Source organism: Falco peregrinus, chromosome 7 (genome assembly GCF_023634155.1).
Source record: "Falco peregrinus isolate bFalPer1 chromosome 7, bFalPer1.pri, whole genome shotgun sequence".
NCBI classification, from domain to species: Eukaryota; Metazoa; Chordata; class Aves; order Falconiformes; family Falconidae; genus Falco; species Falco peregrinus.
In genome coordinates this window covers 62367648-62389040 of record NC_073727.1, presented here as the reverse complement: position 1 = coordinate 62389040, position 21393 = coordinate 62367648, and the positions used below count along the sequence as shown (strand labels likewise).

The 21393-nt window shown below is 37.7% G+C and overlaps 1 protein-coding gene across 2 annotated transcripts in view; it reads right to left on the bottom strand.

The window, feature by feature from the left end:
• The window catches only part of ROCK2 (Rho associated coiled-coil containing protein kinase 2), a 100932-nt gene that overhangs the window by 50551 nt on the left and 28988 nt on the right, over positions 1–21393 (bottom strand). For both annotated transcript variants that reach the window (XM_055810764.1, XM_055810763.1), the window contains exon 2: positions 7395–7476. In XM_055810764.1, coding sequence (XP_055666739.1) covers positions 7395–7476 — 82 coding nt within the window. The remainder of the gene's footprint in view (positions 1–7394; positions 7477–21393) is intronic.

Here is a 21393-nt window from a genome sequence, read left to right as displayed (position 1 = left end):
GTGAAAAGTGAAAGGACAGGAGGCAACAGACAAGTTGAAACATCAGAAATCCGACTTTTTAAGAAAAGAATCCTTAGACCTGGGGAATAGAGCAGACTTTCCAGTGCAGCTACAAAACCTCCCTCTTTGGAAATTTTCAAAATTTAACTGCACAAGGACCTGAACAACCTGATTAACACCAAAACTGGTTTAGCTTTGAGCAGAGTTGCACCAGTGGATCTCCAGAAGTCCTTCCTAACCTGTGGAATGCAAAAATGCAACTGAAAATTTATTCTTCTGAGGAAAAGATTAGGTGTGAGGGGAAGCGGAGAGATTTAATGAAAAAAAAAGTTAATGAGGGAAAAAGAGTCTGCTAGTAAAGTTGTAAGGACAGAGGCAAGTAAAAAACCTCAAAAGCAGACAAATTTGCTACATTCAGTGTACCAATAAGACTGAAATAATCCAGAGTGTGAACAGGAAAAGGAGTCATGATAATTCTGAGGCTGTTTTCTATATTGAATCACAAAAGCTTAGACAGGAAGCTTAGAACAGCAACAGTGCTTCACCCACACCAAGTTTATTATTTTGTTCATGATGTGAACTTAATTTTGCAGTTTGGGAAGGGACGACTGTGCTTGGAAGCTTAATTGCAGATCAGAAGCTTTGGCACAAGATGAGGAGGACAAATGCAAATTCACAGGAAGCAGCAGTACAGGAGTATCAGCAAGTTTCAAGTCGGAGAGAATGCGCAATTACGTGTTTGAAGACAATTTTAATTCTCATGAGGGAGGGGAATCACATTGATTTCAGATGTTTCTGGGATGTTTCAAATGTGTGAAATGAGATGGCAGGGATTTATACATGCTGAAAGTAAGAGCAGGGTGTAGTTTTACATAGCTCCATTATTGGTCAGGAACTCACAGGAATACTTCTGTGTTCGAAATACAATACCGAAATTATAAACAATGTTAATATAGCTCCAGTGAAACTGTTTAAGCATTAAACATTGCAGTTAAGCAATGAAATACCCAACAATATGTGAAGTAAGCAAATGAGATACCAACTGAGAGGAGTTACCAGTTTTATCATCCCTGTGAAATGCTGAGGATAGAGAAATCCTACTTGCTCTAGTAAAAGATTAATAGAAGAGAGAATAGACTATTTCTGCTGGAAGGGCCCTACAACAATTATCTGGTGTTAACTGCCTGACCAATTCAGGGCTGACCAAAAGTTAAAGCAAGTTATTAAGGGCATTGTCCAAATGCCTCTTAAACACTGACAAGCTTGGAGCATTGACCGCTTCTCTAGGAAGCCCATTCCAGTATTGGACCACCTTCTTGGTAAAGAATGTTTCTTAATATCCAGTCTAAACCTCCCCTGGTGCAGTTTTGAACCATTCCACATGTCCTCTCACTGGATTTCAGGGAAAAGAGATCAGCACCTCCCTCTCCACTTCCCCACCTCAGGAAGCTGTAGAGAGCCATGATGTCACACCTCCTAACTCCTTTAACTAACATTTAATAATCTCAGTTAAAAATAATAATCATCATCTAGCAATGCAGGTGTTGTGGAGCTATCAGTTATACAGATGGATTTTCTGTTTTGTCATAACATTTAGACAGATATGGAACAAATAATCAAAGCATTGGAACTAACCTGAATCAAAAAACAGGCTGCAAGGTGGCAAGCTCAGAGAAATCCTTAAGCAATGCCGTAATTGCAACATGGTGGATCATACGGTTTAGTTCATGTATCACATAACAATCTAATTCAAGGTGCAGGAGACATTTCCACACTACCCTTTTAGCAGAGGACTGAATTTTCACAAGGTTTCACACAGATGAGTTTGTACATTTGTGGTATCTGCATGCACAGAAACCACAGATTGTATCTTCAAGCCTCATAAATTTGCAACAGCACAAAGCCCAGCAGAAGGAAAATGTCAGATTTAAAGGAAGACATTAGAGTGGATTTCCCAGCCCCAGAATATAATGGAATCTTATAAAAATATTGTGACATTTGAGTAAAAGTCCTAAAACACAAGATGTTGTCACCTACGACTCAAGTTTCTTCTTTAACACGGGAAGGACCAGGAATGCTGGATAGCAAGTATTTAAAGACAGTTTTTGATTTACTGCTTGAAAATGGCACTATAACCTTTAAACAAATGAAGCTTCACTTTCTGAAAGGGCAGAGTGTTTGGATCAGTCACTGACAGCTGGCAGCAAGAATGTGGCTGAAGGTTACAAGTGCTTGTGAAAATGGAATAAATACCTGAATAGAAAAGTGGGGTGCAGAAAACCAAGCTTTTCTGCTCTTTAAGGGGGGAAAAAAAATGTTCACAACCTGATTATTTTCTTAAAAGTTAAAAGGGAAGTGTATTAGGTAGTTCTGGGGTGTGTATAAACGAGGAATAAAAATGCAAGGGAGTGCAATTTTATCCCCACAGACCAGACACAGTCAGTCAATGAGTGCTGCTATGGAGTACATTAAGTCAAAAGTTGCTGCCCTAGGCAAAAGTCTAGCCAGGAGTTAAAATGAAGTACGGCCAGGAAGTGCTGCAATCCCACACCCGCCCAAAACCAAACAAAAAGCACAACAGAAAGGCTGAAGTAATTAGGGGTGCATACGTAATATCTGGTCAAAGGTGTCTGAGGAACAAGAAACTGGAGACTTTGCAGGAGCAGCAGAAACTAGAAGGCATAGCTTCGGACAGGCTAGCGTTTCCCCCTCCAGAGGGAAGAAAGGGGGACACGAAGTATTTTGTCTTACATAGATGAAAGGAGCGCAAGATAGGAAAACAGAAAACAGCAGTCCTCTGACTTGCAGAGGGGACATACCTGACTTAATGAAACTAAGCCTGATGGCAGAACTGAAATGCTCTGCATCTACCAAGCACCCAAATGGAAAACTGGTTAATAACACTGACATATAACTTGTTTATATATCTAAGACAGTCTGTCTTAAACACTGTGGCTCTAATTCATGGGAGCTTGGGAAAAGTTGCTTATTTGATACCTCTCCTATCACTACTCTTACCAGAACAGTATCATTTAAGAATGGAACTAGAGCCCAAACTGCCAAGGCAACTGCAAAGACCTAGGAAGGAGTAGCCTTGAGGAAGCCAAAAAGAAACCAGAGAGGCAGTCAGCTCCTCAACTCAATGTAAGTTCTACAATGCACTAAACTTCTAAGATTCTTCTTGGCATCTGACATTTCATCTGTCACTGACAGTAAGTATAGAGCACAGAGAATTACAGTCATGATAGGCATTAATATCATACCAGATAACACATTTCTGTTGGTAACCATATGGCTGGCATATGATTCAGCAACTTCAAGCAACATAAGAAAATGTAAGGGAAGGAACCAGAACTGTTACTTCTGCAAGAAGTTAATCTTAACAGACAAATCTTCTAAGTAAGCAGTGTCTGCTTGAAGAGGATAATGGCAAGAGCAACTTTCCAGGAAGTTTACTCAGGGGATTAGCAAAGCTGCTGCACAAGTAACACACCTGCACTGAAAGTTCCTTCTACCGTAAATACAGCCACTACCATTACACTCTAGAAGTTTGCCAACCTCCACAATATAAGCAAATCATTTTAATAATGGAGGTTTCCGATTTTTTAGTGATGCTAGGTAATGCATAGGAAGTCACTGATCCATTTTGGGAGCCGAGGCTTATGGATTATACCAGGCCTGTTGATGGCACCACCTCCTGTGCTACTGTTTGGACTTACTCAAAATCCATTCTTCATGCCCTTCTATTTCTGATTATAAGATTATGAATTATTAAATATTTTAAACTGTTGCTTAATTATTTAACTTTCTGCTCCCAGAAGTTAAAGCAGCTAACAGGCTACATAATACCTGCATGGAGACCACCAAAAAGGCACAATCTACTAAGACATGATCCAACACTTGGCAAGTCTCAGATGGCAGAAAAAGTGACTTGGAAGAATTTATTCAACCTGTTGTCATAGCCTAGATGACAGAAGAGGAAGAGACCAGAAAGATTTGTTACACTAAACCCATGCTGGAAAGCTCAAGCTTCTTTTCTAAAATAAGCAAGCTAGTTTTTGCTCTCAGAGGACCATGAGATTCCTCTTATTGTTTTAGGAATTGAGTATTACATTATGCTTTCCTGCACTATGAATACTCCAAAAAAAACAACAAATTAACCAGAAACCTAACAGTTTAATAGGGAATAGTTGTATTATTAAGAGGCACCTAAGTATCTCATATAATAAATACATGCTCTACTTTGGTTCAGTGCCTTAGAGGAAGTGGTAAGAAATCAGAATAGTCAGGGAAAGCAGGCAATGAAAGTGTTTCTTGCATATTAAACATGTGAAGAGGCTGCTTCTGCAAAGTGGTCACAGAAACAGGATATACTGAACTTCTATAGTATGGGCAATTAATAAATTGTAGCTTTGTAAAATAAGTTAAAACATTTTGAGTTTCAGCTTGAAACTATGAGCTGAGCTGAAAATCAACTAATATTTCAGCTGAGATTCAAATGACTTCATTTTTAAATTAAAATAAGCTATTAATAAAACATTAACCTGATTAGCAATGACTGCAGCAGGTCTGGAGTAGGGTATATTGAAACCCCTGGGAATATGGTAGACAAAAAAATTTCCTTCTGAAAGTGTTACTGTGGAAGAATTAAGTGATTAAATTGACTAAGCGTGATGATTATTGCAGTGTTCTCCACAATTTTTGAAGATTTGTGTAATATGGATTAAAACAATCATAAGCAATAACTCCGCCTCAGCTGTTTCACTTCTCACTACAGACTGCAAACTCACAAGATGGCCCCACCACCTCTCCGCAGTTGCCTCAGAAAACCTTGAGGAAGGATGCAGGCTCCACGTCCCTGGCACAGACAGCTCGCCAGAGTCTGTCAGAACCTTTTGACAATAATTCCCAGCTAGGCATTTGCTACAGCTCTTCAGATGCTGAGAAAAATCAGAAGAGACAAGAACTCACTGTTCCCTAACCTAAGAGCAACAACTTAGTGTTCCATAAATTCTTAATACGATTCCCAACTCTTCTTTCAAGTCCAAGGTAGCAAGAGGCTTCAGCAAGCACATGTATGCTCTTCCTTTCCACTGATCCTTGCTACCCTCAGAAGAGTTTCCAAAAAGATATGAGCTATGGGTTCAGCAACTTTAAGTTACATAAAATGGTAATGCCACTAAGAGCTCAGTTCTCCTGTGTTTTTTTTTTCCTGCACCCGAGCAGCTCCTTATGTGCTAGCACAAGTATCAGTGAAGTGAAATGAAAATCATAAGCGGGTCTTTGCTCTTCTTGTGCCTGACTAGTTTCAACAAAAAAAAAAAAACCAAACAAATCAACCACCCAGCTCTTTGCATTAATTCTGCTCAGTTCCCCAGTCAGGTTCGTAACAAACCACACAAACATTTGTGTTGGAAAGGCCTCTGAAACACATTGGTGTGCCAGGACTGATTCTTTCAGTTGCAATGCCAAAATATTACCAGCCTCAAATATTTACTCATTTCAGAAATTTTTGTTTTTAAAATAGCGTAAATCACAGAAGATATGCAGCACTATTTTTCATTCTATCTCAGGCAGTACGGAAACAGGACAGAAGTTACATGGGTGATTCCTAAGAGAGATGTACAGCATCACAATACGTAAGCCAAAATAGTTAGCTCTTACACGCTTTTCTTAAAGTTCAACAGGTAATGATGAAATGCACCACTGAAAACTCTTAATTATCTACTGTGAATTTTTTTGTAACACATTTCAGAATTTTCTTTAACTAGTATCAAGCTATTTCAACTGTAAACTGATGGCCAATTTTAAAAAAGCAGTAAAAAAATTGTGAATGAAAGTCTGTTTGGGTTTCTGCCATTGCTGGTAGCCTGCAGGCCACATCAGATGCTCGATAATATTTATTATGACAACAGAAGAGAATCTAGAGTAGGAGAAGGACCAAACCTTCAGAAAAGAGAAGACAAACAGCAAGAATGCTCAGGGGCTGCAGAAAAAAAAAAAAAAAAAAACAACACACCAAACCACCCAACACAAAAACCTGTTGCCAAGGTTAAATTGTTTTCTTATAGTTGCTATTTTCAACAGGCAGAAGATGCTGATCTTCTGATTAGAAGGTGGTTTCTAATTTTGTCCTACTGCAAAAATAGTACTGTAATGTAAAGACAAATCTGAACAGCTCATAAAAGTTACTGTAGTTTATATCATTTTCATATTTACTGTAGATAGGGCTTTGCCCCTCACATCACACACACAATGCACAGTTGCAGGCAACAAAATTAAAATGCTGTTCCTGATCCTTTCTTTCATAAATATTTGCTTGAATTTCTTTGAACTCAAACTGAGAAAAATCCCAAGGCATTCCTCTCCTTCCTAGTCTGCTGTTTCTTGCTTATATTGTTTCCAGTGACTTCTCCAAATGAGACTTTACTGGTGACTATAAAACTGTATGTCTAGCTACAGGGCTCTGCTAAACCTCATGGAAAAGCACTGAATATAAAACACAAAAACTCACCAAAATGACTACACCAGCCACCATTTAACTGAGGAGCATGAGTGGATATTCAAAGGAGTCACAGAACAACACAGAGGGCAGACACACATAGCTCTTACCAGTAAAGAATCAAAAGAGGAGCTGCTGATAAGACTACATCTGTAGTAACCTCAAGATATGAAATAGAAAAGGTGGTGTTTTTGTTTTTAAAAAAAGTATCTCAAAATTAGCTCACTACAAAACATAGCTGTTACAAGAAGACTTACTCACTGCAACTTACATTTTAAAGCAAATAATCCACTATTTACAAGAAAAACCGTATTGTTTACATACATAGCTAGAAAACACTTAAAAAAGACAATATACAGCTACTCTGAGGTAACAACAGTCTTCAATTTTTACATGCTCAGTAAACTCCAAGATTCTGTCTACAATTACTTTGGGGAGAATCACAAACATTTACAGAAAGGTTCAAAAATGCTCCAACAGACTTCAAGGTACAATAATTTAGTTTTAAAAATCAACAGAAAGCTTCTTTGTTAGGTTAAATAAGACTGTATATACAATTTTGACATTCTGAGTAATTAATTCTTAACGAATAATAACTGGGATATGCTTTGCAAATTATGTTGCTGCATGTACTTAAGATAAAATATAACTTTAAAGGATTTTTCCAATTGTAGTTGGAAAAAATATGATCTACAGCTGGTATTTTCCAAGGTATTTTCAGACTCCCCAAAATGAAACTTCTCTGTAATACATGGTCCTCCAAAGCCTTCTGAATATAGAAGCTCAGAGTTATAAAAATTAGTAAAATGAAAATCAGCAACACATTTCTGGCCACTTAGCTTCCTATGACTGAGATCACAACATCACTGTTTAAGGGCCACTTGCAACTTACATCTATTTAAGAAATTATCGATGTTCTTGTTCTTCCTCAGCGCTGGATAATCCAGATCAAGGACCAAAGAATTCAAGCCATCCTGGGGAGGGGGGGAAAAAAAAAGGTTAATTGAGTTCTAAGTATTAATAACTTTATTAAAACTACTACACTGAGACTGACTGTGTATTATTCAAGTATGCATTACATTCCTAGTAGTCAAATCAAACAATCTCTGAAGTATGGTTATACATCACCAAAGGAGCTAACACACACTGACTGGCTCTAAGCTGGTCTATGAAGAGTACAGATACATTACCACTGACTAGTGGCACTGAGACTTAAACTGGAGTAGTGGTTTTAATCTTAACCAGTAAGTAATCTTACTCATTTAACACTGATTTAAGATACCCAGTTCAGTCAATCTGGGTTTATTATTTCCATTACATTTTTCCTGCATATTGAAAAACTTTGTTTGTATTGTCCACATTATTGCTTTGACCACAGTCTCTTTACCTTCTCATTCTGGATATTCAAAAAACTGCACATTTTTCTTCTTGTAAGAAAGACATAACCTAACTTAAGACAACAATTTACTACATAATTGAAGTTCACAAGGCTAGATTACTTTTTTTAAGTGACTCAACAGAAGACAAGCCAGAACTCTACATGTCGCTCTGCTACCAATTCTCAATGCCTCCACAGAAAACAACTGAGACCTCTTAAAATGGCAAGGGATGAGATCAACAAAATCTAAACTAAAAATTGTATTTGAAACGCCTGTTAGAAGACTTAACTCAATTCCACTTTTCAGCAACCTAGAAAGACTTAAAAAAATTACTCTTCAAAACACAAAGCCCTTTCCAGTTAACACAGGGACAAATAAAAATTAGTTTCAGAAAGTAAGAAGAGGGTCCATTCATATTCAGCATCTCCAGTGTTCTTCCTGAACTTTGTTCATTGCTCTAAGAACAAAATCCTAAGACTGTTTCTTCAGGTTTTTGAGCCTTGACAGGACATCATAGCAATTCAATTCGGAGACCACATCACTTTTATTAACAGGCAGGCAACAGAACTAGGCAGCTTTTCAGTCTTCTCCATAACTGAGGCTATAGCTAACAACCTGTTGATTTTATATTGTTTTTCTTAATGTATCTGGGAAGGGATCATTTGTTGTAAACATCACTAAAATTATACTCATTCTAATAATGTATCACCTGGATAGACTTAAAGGCAAGGCTCAAGATTACAAAATACATTTTGAATGCCAGACTGTCCTAAATATGCACATGCATAAATAAGACCAGGGGTCCTCAAACTACGGCCTGCGGGCTGGATACGCCCCCCCAGGGTCCTCAATCCGGCCCCCGGTATTTACAGACCCCCCTCTGCCAGGGGTTGGGGGGAAACCAAGCAGCCGCAGATGACTGCCTGCCACTGCATCCGCGTGCCGGCCCCCTGGTTAAAAAGTTTGAGGACCCCTGAATAAGACTATCTCATCTGTGGAGGTGTCACTACTCACCACAAAAAACCTGAACGATTAAGCACGCTTTCAAAATAAGGAGATGAAATTGTGATTAACTTATTTATTTTAACCTCCTAACAAATGAAAATGTCTTAGGAAGTGTCATAGACAAGCTGACAAAATACGGCTTAGAAAAATGAAGTGCATTAAAAACTGGCTGAAAGATCAGGCCCAGAAGATTGTGATCAGGGGCACAAAAGTGCAGTTGAAGGCCAGTCACTAGTAGCACACCCCAGCATTCAGCACTGGGGCTATTTCACATCTTCAGTACTCTCATTACACTTGCTGCACCCTGCAGGCAATACAAAACCAGGGGGAGTGGTTGATCCACTAGAGGATCATGTTGCCATTCAAATGGACCTCGAAAGGCTGGAGAACTGGACAGAGGAGAATATTACAAAGTTCAACAAGGAGAAATGCCAAGATCTGCATCTGTGGAGGAATAACTCTAGGCACCAGGTACAGCTGGGGCCTGACAAGCTGGCAAGCAGCTTTGCAAAGAATGACCTGAGGGTCCTGGTGGACCACAAGCTGACCATGACCCACCAATGCACCCTCGCAGGGTAAAAAGACCAACAACATTTGGGCTGCATTAGGGAAAGCATTGTCCACAGGTAAATGTAGGTGATTCTTCTGCTCTACTCAGCACTGGTGAAGCCACACCTGGAGCACAGTATCCACTCCTGGGCTCCTCAAACCAAGGCAGGGACTTACTAGAGTAAGTCCAGTAAAGGGCCATGAAGATTAAGGTACTAAAGCATTTCTTGTAAGAAGAAAGGCTTGGATAGCTGGGACACTTCAGCCTGGAGAAGACTCCAGGCAGAGGATCTCATCAATGTGTGTAAGTATCTGATGAGATGGAGTGAAGAAAAGGTAGTGCTCACTGACAGGACAAGAGACAATGGGCACAAGGTAAACCGCATGAAATTCTATCTGAACACAACGCTTTTTTTCCTGCAAGTGTGGTCAACCACTGGAACAGGTTTCCCAGAGAGGTTGTGGAATCTCCATCAACAGAAATACTCAAAACCAGACTGGACGTGACCCTGAGCAACCTACTCCAGCTGACCCTGCATCAAGCAGGGATGTTGGACTAGATCTCAAGAGGACTTTGCCAACCTCAACCATTTTGTGATGTAATACAGTATTTCCAATGCTACACAGAGAAAACGTGGAATTTTACTCTTGAATCTGTGTAACATGAACTGTGTCTTACACATCGCTGTTTAGAATTTCCTTACAAAAAGAAACATAAAACTGTTAACGAGCAAAAAGGGAAGCCAGTGAAGAAGACACAGTATCAATCTTAGTTACATTAAGAACAATATTTATAGGCATTATTTCAGCCTTGACTGCAACTGTTCCTGCAAGACCCATTATAGATAAAGGACTGATGGATGAGAACGTCATACTCGTCTTTCTGAGGGACAGATGACTTACTACCTATTCTTAAATTTGATGACGTTTTTACAAAAAGAGACAATAAAACCAAATCAAAGTAACAAAGCTGTTAAATACTTATGGATTAGTCACTGCATGAATTGCATGGGAACTGCACAATAACCTGGACAAATCCAACAAAGTACTGCCTTGAGGTGACTTCCTGCAAAATAATGTGACAGAATCTGTAATACCAAACTCTTTATTTAACAAAAAGTAAAAAAAAAAAGGATACCTCATTCTATAGAATACAGATCTTTACCTTGTAACATGTAGAAAAGGACCGTACTGAATGTTCTGATGGAGAACAGCTGGGCCAACTTTTATATTTTACCTAGCACAGTGAAGTCTCAGTTCCAGTTAGCTGGTAGTCTACACACAATGCCTAACTTTTAACATCAAATACGACTTGAAGGCATGCTTTCATTAACATATTTGCAATATAACTGCATTAATATATTACTGTAGTTTACAGTATCAGTTTACAGCATCAAACTAAAAGAGTTTTTCCTATTCTTTAGAATTCCTTTATGCAATTAAGAGTTTCACAATTGGTCCTGAACATATTTTTTCTGATGAATTACACTTCTCATTTCTAGTGCACAGTCTCAAACATAAAAACTAGTTTTCTAGATCTCTGAGCACCTTCTTAATCTATTTTGCTCTTCACAGCCTAACACCTTTTTTGTCACTCATTTTACATTCATCTTTAATCACTACTGAAACAATACTTTAACCATCACTGACAGCTGGGTAGACATTTTAAGAGAGGTGTAAAAGCAGTCTCTGCTAACACAAACCAATAAGGCATATTTTGTTCTTCATATTTGGGGGGGGAGGGGGGGGAAGGAGCAAGGTCACCTAATATTTTAATGCTTTTTATACAAAGATATTTCAGAGGTTGACCAAGCAAAGTATTTATAGTGTTTTCTTCTACCCTGTGCACAAAGTCAGGGAACAGAATGAAGTTACTATCCCCAAGAGACATTTTAGGAAAGTTTGATTAGAGGTCCAGAACAACCATAACTTCCAATTTAAATGGAGCTGTATATTATCGTTTCAGGTGTCACTTTTTTCTCCTGTGTCATTCTGACTCCACAGCCTTTTTGTGGTCTATAAAAACAAAAAATCAGCTGCAAAAATGGTTCTAATAGGTCTTTCAGCCTCCTTTTCATGGACTTCTGGTAACAATTTTCACAAGTAGCTATTAATGAACAGAAATTTCAGAACAGCACAACCACCTATCTTAACTATTTGGAAGTGTCCTAACTCTTGAGGACAGTCAGCTACAGCTGGCATCAAAGAGAAGTGATTAGTATCAGCATCATGAGGAACAGAAAGAGCGACTTTTTTTTTTTATCCCTATGAACAAACTTCATTATCATACTCTTCTGAAGACAGGATTTTAAGCTCTTGAACATAATTTTAAGGTAAGGGATTTCGAGTTCATATCAACGTGTAGTTTAGGAAAGACTTGTCTTGCACATTAGCACTTCGTCAAAAGGTGTTTCCTTAAAGCTTAAATTTTCATTTAAAAAACATGGTTTACATGACAAAAATTACACTGCAATTAAGAAGCTGGGTCAAAAGATTACACAGTAAAACAGACTGTTCAGACTGAAGAGAAGTAATCCAGGAAATGACATCTCCTCTGTCTAGGCCTCACAGATAAAGTCACTTCAACCAGGAAATATGTTATTAAAGGGATTTCACAGTTAGCTTCCTCTTTCTGCTATTACAGAAGGCTCAGAAACTAACAGGCCAAAAATAGCAGCTTCCAAACAAATGCACTGTTGGCAAAGACAGCTCTGCTCCCATCAAAAGCCTTTCGCTCATGGCAAACAGGCTAAAATGATCTCCACAAACTGTTTTCCAAGAGAAAAGTCCAAACTTCCTATTTTTGCAACATCCTCCTACACCAGAGGAACGGTTCCTAGCCACTATGTCAGCAGCCACTACCTCTAGGGACAACATGGAGCCTGGCTTTCCCAGCAAGCAGCTTGCAACTGTTACAGACATCAATGAACTGAAGAAAAAACAGGCAAGAAAAGTTCAGGAGATACAGGAACAAAATGTTCATGTTTTTTCTCTGACAAAAGGTGCAGTAATAGGGAAAAATAATGGTAGCTTCTAAATAACAAACTCAATTCCAGCAATCCCACTGAAGCCCTCACCAAATTATACCATGCTGTGCTGATAAAATTTCTGAAACTGAAATACCTATTTGAACCTGTCCAACATTGATATAGACAGGTAAATTCCACAGGGTGTTACAACAGCTTTCGCTTCTTGGATTTATTCCTCAATTTCATCATGAGAAAAAAAGTAAAACTCAAGCCCAGAAATAAGATGACTGAACAGAAGAGGGATAAGTTCTTTGGGGATATAATTCATAATCCTGCAATAACCAGAAAACCGAAGAAGACTAACCTAGTGAAAGATGTCCCTGCCCACGGCAGAGGGGTTGGACTAGACAATCTTTAAAGGTCCTTTCCAACCCAAACCCATGTGATTCTATGAAAACTTCACTGAACATGTTAGTTAAAATACGTTAGAAAACCAAAACACTATTCTTTTCCCCCCTTCCAAGTCCTCAAATCAAATTTAATAAAATATGCTGCAGCAGAAAGGATAGAAAAAGTCTGTAACTTCCGATTACTTTTCTCTAACTTGACCTACATGCTTTTTAAGGCCAAACTTCCTAAATCTGTGCACACAGGAATTGTCCACCTAATGACTCTTCACCAGGATTAAACCCCCACTATATTCTTCCATATGCCAAATGGACCCTTAAATCATTCTGGTCTTTCCTGTGCGATTACATCTTTCCATATCATAGAATCTACCTTTGGATACAACGATAACAGCTCTGTAGGAGCATATAATATGAAAAACAACTGAAAGGTCATATGCAAGGCAAATACACCATTTTCCCAAGCTTATCCTACTCAGTGATGATTAGGATATGTTGCAATTCATTTTTCTCTTTCTTAAGCATAACTAGTATGTGAAGGAATAATTCAGGCCACGATAATGCAGCCAACATTTACTACTGGGAGGTCTTGGTATTCTAAAAGTTCTTTAAGAGTTCTACATTAACAGATTTAAGTTTTAACAGTATTGAGTATGTACAGATTAGAAACCTGAAAGTGGCTGCTGTCCTCAAATAAGTATGTAAATACTTTATAACAGGTTTTACTTACAATCTGATTTCTGTATATGAAGGTAAACAAACACTGAAATTATTTAAATGACTGAAATGGTTTTAATGTTGCCTGCTGTTGAATAATGCAAATTTTTCTTCATTGTACCAGCACTACTCCCCAAGGACCATCATTTCATGCGCAACATCCTACACGCATATTTTAATGATTTATACAATTTACCTTGTTATTTGAAAGGCACAGTGTCAAACTGTTCCACTGGAATGACAGGATGATAATAGACCAAAAATAACTTCATCCTTAAATACTAAGAAAAAGAATAATCACAAAATTGTTAAGGAAGGAACAACAGTGTGGAACAGCAAAAGCATGTAAATAAAGATCAGAAAGACAAAGGTATATAATGCGTTGTAGTTTACAAGGAACAAGCGGAAATAATGGAAGATACTTTATATAAGAATGATTAAATAAAACTCCATCAGGAGTTAAGAAAGGCAAAGAATGCACAGAAGGCTTAAGTTTTCCATGCTTTCTTAAACTGTGGTTTGTTATTGTTACATATCTGGACACATTTACAAGGGATAAGAACGGGAAAAAATCCTAAAGAAAATCACTATACATGAAGAAATGTGCTGAGGACAGTAAGATCAACCCAAATTCACTCTAAAATATTTAAGGAGACTGTCTTAATCAAACTACTTTGAGAACTCAGCAGAACAGGACTGAAAAGGGCAAATCAAAGCACTACTGCTAAAAGGGCACGGGGCTTCCCAAACTACAGATCAGAATACTTGGGGAGAGGGAGTTAGAATAAGACATTAATTAATCTGTAAACACCTAGAAGTTCTTATACGTTAACATAAGATCCAGGGTTTAAGTGTTCCTCTAAGAATAAAATTGTGTCATGATATTCCATCAGAATATATATATATATATATATATATATCATCAATAAAACAAAACATCTTAACATCGGAATAACAGACAAGACTCATCTTTCTCACTAGCAAAATAAAAAAAATACATAGAGAAAAAAAAAAAATCATAGAGAAAACGTCCAAAAGGTAATTATCAGGAGTTTGGTAATTATCAGGATTTGCAAAAGCGTGTCAAAAAGAAATTCCCCTGGGTTTGTCCTGTTCCAGTCCTACACAATATTTTCATTACTACAATAAAGCAACAGAATACGAAACTAATCTATTAAGAACAAATAAAACTCAGCAAACAATGCCAAGCTCAGAGTTCTGAGCACATGCTGTTTATCGCATTTAAAATTATCTCAAAATGAAGGAAAAAATCTGGAAAAAACAGTCAGATCCAATTCAAAGGATAAGCACAAAAAGAGCAGAAAAATCCCCACCAACATACGCTTTTGAAAGAAATTAAATGAACAGAACATGAAAATGCAAATAATAAATAAACAGGAAGATAACAGAAAAACACACAGGGTATTATAGCAGACTAGAAATCCAGTCTAGGATGCATAAACAGGAGGTACATTGTATAAGACCTCACAGAGAACTAAGATTCTTTTGTAAATACAGATCAGAAATAATTTGCTGGTATTGTTACAGCCCAATTCAGAATATGGCGTCCAGCTTTGTGAATCCCTATACAAAGGATTGCAAAAGATAAGATGGAAAAGAACTGAAGGGAAGTTAACAAGAGCAAGGAAGTGATAAGCAATATGTGTTTGGGAAGACTGTGGAGACCAAAGACTTCAGCCTTAAAAAAGGTTTGCCTAAGAGAAGACAGGACAACTCCTTTCAGAACATAAAAACCTGTTAAAAGCAATGATGATTATGACAACGGACATTTCCTCACATCCCCAGAAACAGCATAAAAAATTAGCTCAATTAGGAGTGAAGATTTAGGTTACAGATTAGGAAAAAAATTCTCGATAGCACTAGTGAAGAACTGATGTAATATACCTACCCAATGAAGCTCAGAAATTGCCTTCACAAGAGATTCACAAGTAAGAGAAATATTTATTATAATAGATCCAGCTGTGGAACCTACCTCTGTGAAAAGGACTTTACCAATGATCCTTCCAAGCCTACATAGAAATTCTTACGAAGTTAGTTGAAGAAACACGCAAACCCAGTAAATTAACGCAAAGAGAGAGGACTAAGAAAGAGGAGTAAGTCAGCAGCTGTGAATATACAACTTGATCTCTTAAAATATTGCTCACTTAAAAAAACCCAATGTAGTAACACTTAACCATTACAAAAATGCATATATTCTCCTCTAAATCAGTTATTTTATTTTCTCTGTAAGACAACAAAACTGGTCTTGTATGTCTTGCTGCTTATCACTGTAGCCATGGAAAATTCAATAGCTCAGCATCATGTGCTTTCATCTGAAGTCACTGTGCATTTCCAGTTCTTTAGTTACCTTTGATATTTGAATTCGTACTGCTTTCAAAAAATCAATGTGCACCAAAGCTCAGAATTGCAAACCCGTTAAAATAACACTAGAGATAATTTCCTATTCATTGGAAATCTCCAAGGCCTTTAATAGCAAGTTTAGCTTCTTAAAAAAGAGAGCAAAAGCATTCTGGTAATTTTGACTTTACTGTCCCGCAGCAAGCCATTTCTGCATCAGTTCAGATGAAGATTTCTCAAGCAATCAAGCAGAATAGTACAAGCACTAGACCTGCAAAAAGATGAAATGCACAGAAAACAAACCCATGCCTGCAACTGTTTCTCTGATATCCTGAAAAAGTGGAATTACCTCCTGTTTCATAAGCATCCAAATGCAAAACAAAGCTTACTCCTTTCTCTTTTCCTAATCGGGGCTTTCAAAGACTACAGGTGCAGGAATCAGAGGTAATGCCAGCAAAACAGACAAAAGGCTATGGAGCTCATCTACAGTTGAGGTGGGAAACAGATGTACAGTCTATTCTTAAAATCATGTTTTGACCACAAGGCCATCCTTGGTTCATACTAAATGAAGAGTGCTGCTTCTCCATCATGAAAATTATCCTATTTATCTTTTTGTACCCTCAAATAGTTCAGTCTGTGAAGTTAGTTTCAGCAACTAGTCATTGTACGTTATACCATCAAAATAATTTACCCTGCGATTACACTGTAAGCTTATTTTTTTGTATATACATTTCTTATATATTCCTTCATATAATGCAAATAGCTGCAGTATATTTTATGTATTTTTACTAATCTGCTTAGGAGTCTTGGATAAATAAGATGCAAGAACATAACCTAACAACTAAAAAAGATACTTATGAGAGTAAATAATAAAAATTTTATCAGTCCGTTTTACAGTAACTGGAATTGCAAACAACAAGGCTTGAAAGGAAAATCAAGGTCTCCTCACCTAGCTTCCTCTTCCCCTAAATGCATGATTGACTAGAAGTAATAAAAGGACTTGTTTTTTTCCTAATCACTGATTCAGAACAAATTATTACAAAATTTCCCTTTACTAAAAATATCAGCAACTGTTTCAAATCACTCTTTAGAACATTTCTAAATATAAGCAACCACCTGCTTATCATGCTATCTCCTGCCTCACTTCAGCTTTTATGTCAGCAGTATATTCTAACCAGCTGCACCATACATTTATTAAAATATAAGTGCTGTATTCCACCATGATTCCATGAGCCCAGACTTCCAGTTAAAGTCATAGATAAAACTGAAGCATTCAAAAATCACATCTGCTTTGGACTTTGGAGTACAGAATTTGTATGCAGTATGGAGAAACACAGAACACTTACTGCTGCAGATGGATTATTTTTTGTTAAGGTCAAGATATCAAGACTAATCCAACAGGCATCAGGATGCACTGATCCATATGCTATCAGAAAAATGCACTGTTTCTACTTCAGGGGAGAAACCACTCAAGTCAAATAGAAATAGTCACAACAGAGAGAAGTCCTACCATTGAGCTGCTGTTAGCATATTAACACATGGACAAGTTTTGTGGATGATTTCTGGAAATGTCAGCAGTTGCAAAAATGATTGTTGGAAGAAAGGGAGCTTGCAGGTAAGAGACAGTAGAAAAGATTAAATAGACATGCAAAAAAACCAAAAGGGGTAAAAATGGATTTTAAATAATGATGAGTCAAAAAGACCATGTTCAATCTTAAACTACTTTTGGTCTATTGTCTAGTTATATGGATAAAACAATTATTTTAAGATTATCTTTGCATGAGTAGCTATCTAATAACACTGGAGGAGAAGGAATGGAATTTTAACAAAATTAATATGTGTATCTATTTATACCAATCACCAATATCAGAAATATATGGGACAAATAGTACCAACATCGGGCAAACAAGTTTTAATTTTTGCAGTATTATATATGCATTGTTGATTGGTAAGGAGATTATTTTTTAATTTTTTTTAAAAAAGCTAAGGACTTAGCCCTAAAAAATGGCCTTCTCACAGAAATGGATTTGACAATAAAGGAAATTAAATAAACTACAATGGTTATTAATAATTACTAAATATACAGTATTTTCTTGATATGAGTGCCTTATTTTTAACTCCAACTAACATTCTTGAAAGTAGTTATACCTGTTCACAATCTTGGTTAATACAGATCCTATTATTGATAAAAAGGGAATACAACTTGGAAAAAAACCCAAGTGTTTATGGAATACGTTTGAAGAAATGCTTTTTAGGTTTTGGTTTTGTTTTGGTTTGTTTTTTTTAGTAGAACAGTGTGTTCACATAATGTATTTCCCATTTCATGGAAATATTAGATTCATTTGGAGTTTCAAATAAACACATTGCAATACAGTGTTTGACAGTCCAGCAAACACCCTAGAATCAAACTTCTCTGATGACACCAGACTGCAGTCAAATTCACTATTACTGTCTCTCAAACAGGTAATGCATCTTCCCATAAAATCAGCCTACATGTAAATATGTTAAAATATGTAAATATTAAAAATGTTTAAATATGTAAAACAATAGAAATAATTCCATCCCAATTCCTGTGTCAGGACTACCAATGCAACATTCTAGGTTTCAAAGCAGAACAGGAACTTTTCTGGTTGATTTCTGCTGAAACTCAGTACATATACTTCTAGGGACTGACTACAGTAATAATTCCATCACATATAAACCCCATGATGATGAGGTATTATCAAAGAATTGAGGTTTCTCACCAACTTCAATAATTAAAAGGTATTTAAGAGGTCATTAGCCTCAGCCTCTAGGACTGGAAAGGAACATGCTGAATTTTCTGACAAATCCAACTAGAAGTGTTTCATCTCCCATGTTTTTCTGGGTGACTGAGATAGCAAGATTGTCTTTGTCATCTGAAATAATTTGGAGAAACTTCTCATTTCTGACATACATGCCAAAAAAGAAAAAGACAAAATAAATAGGAAAAACCCAAACCTCCCCACCTATCAGACCCACACAACTGGCTATGCAGAGACTGGATTCACACTGGGGACAGACATTAAGCAGCTGCTTCAAGCAGTTGAACCTAGATGACCTCCTGAGGTCTTCAAAGCTGAATTTTTCTGTGATGCTACAGTTACCTTTGACCTACGTATATGCAGGTCAGCACCATTAAAATCAGCTTTTCTATCAGTGAGTCCAAAAAATGCTCGTCCAGTAGAAGATAAATTCCTTAAATAAGGAATCTCTTTACTATAAAAGTGTATGAAGTAAAGCAGTAGCAATGAAGTGTGGCTTACAGGAACTTCCTCTCTGCAGATTTTGAGAGATTGACTTCAGAAAGTCTGAGGAAACGAGTGCCCGTTGCGATCTGCTGCTGGAATTACTCATTTTTCAACCCACTAAGCAACAAGTTTGTTCTGTGCACAAATCTATATTAATTAGCTATTTCAGCTACAAGAATAGGCAGGGCTTTGAGATTTCAAACAATGGCTCTCCAAAGTTGCGGTAGGCTTTATTAAGATCTTTGGCCTTCTTTGAAGAGAAGATGAATGCAAAGGGCCACAGAAGAGAGCAGAAAATTTAGTCTGAAGTCATGGAAGATTTAATCATGGAAGAACTGTTACCTCGTTTAGTCACCAAAATACACTTCAGGTAAGGTTTAAAAGACATCAAGGTAAGTGCAGAACCTTGCTTTAGAAGTTGCTAGCGGAAGAATTACAAAATTTATCATTTCTACCACAGTTGACCACAAAGTGGGGAAAATAACAGCTCTTGACTTCTGATCTGTTTATCTAGCCACAAATTCCAGTCAGTGGATGTTGTTATATGCTCTGCTTTATGAATCAATTTGCAGAAGCTTTTAATGCTAATTGCAAGTTATATCAGAAGGAACTGTTTTAAAAAATAAGCTAAATGTTACATAATACTAGACACCCAAGAAAAAACTCCAAACTACTGCAGCTTGAACAGACAAACCATAATCAAAAAATGCTTTTTGTGTTAATACACAGCACCTCAGTTTTGCTTCAGCGGGCAAAACCCACTACATTATCATTGTGAGATATTCAAATGCCATACAAGACCATAATAAAATAAGCATATTATGTCACTTCAGTTACTGTAAAACATCCTGTGACAAGCATAAGAGAGCAGCTAAATATCTGAATGACTGTGATTAAACCATTTTCTCTGAAACTGGGAAGCATTTAGAGTTACACTGCCCCTAGAAAACCAGAATATATACACATACATGCACATCCTCGCACAAAGACAGGTTCAAATCCTGGCAATGAAAGAGTATGAAGGGTAAGAAGGAAAGCTTCTATGAATAGGTCATCAACAAAAAAAAGTAAATGTGGGCACAGTTTCTCAGTGGGGTAGGAGACCTAGGGACAGAAGACAGACACAATGCCTTTTTTGCTGCTGTCCTCTGGGACATACACAGCTCCATTCCAGGGACCTGCCAGAATCCATCTGAGGGGGGTGATGGGGCTAGTCAAAACCATTACCAGGCTGCTCTCTACCACCTCTGAAAGGTCAGGGCAACTGGGGGAAGATCCTGTTAAATGGAAAAGGGCAAGTGTCATGCCCATTTTCAACAAAAGCGACAAGGGGGATCTGCAGAACAAAAAGGCAGAATTCCAGTTAACTTCAGGTCCTTGGACACTGTTTTCAAATACATGAAGAAAAAGACAACAACAAACTGAACACAAGCAAATTGTGTCTAAGCAATCTCACTGTCTTCTATAATGAGATGACTGTTTCAGTGCCCAAGGAGAGAGCAGTCTATGTTGTTTATCTGGACTTCAGCAAGGTATTCAACATGGATTCCTATAGTAATCTTACAGGCCAATTGGGTAAGCGAATGATCAGTTGGGTGGAAAGCTGGCTGGACCATCATACTCAAAGAATCACTATGATCAGGACTATCAAGTCCAACTTGGCAGCTGGTGACCACTGACATTCCCTATGGACTGATAATGGGACCAATATTGTTTAATGTTTTTACTAATGACCAGAAAGCTAGGACACAGCGTACCTTCAGCAGCTTTATGGACAACAACAACCAGGGGCAGTAGCTGATATGCTGGAGGGCAGAGTTGCTATACAGAGGGACCTGGAAATGCTGAGAAGATGGGCTAAGATAAGCCTCATGCAGTTCAAGGATACATGCAGACTCCCACATGTGGGATGGAATACCACCACACACCAGGAGAGGCTGGCACTTGCTGGCTAGACAGTGGCTTTGAAGAAACAGATCCAAGGGTCCTGGTGAACAAGACGCTGCCTGTGGATCAACAATAGGCCCTGTGGCAGAGGGACATGACAAGAGGCAACAGATACAAGTTGCTACTTGGTAAGTTGCAATTGGCTATAGGGAAGCATTTTTGCTACCGTGGTCAAACACTGGAACAAGCTGCCCAGAAAGGATGTGGCATCTCTGTACTTGGAGATTTTCAAAACTTAATTCTGAAACATCATCTAATTGAACCTGCTTAAGAGTACGTCGGCAGCTTGGA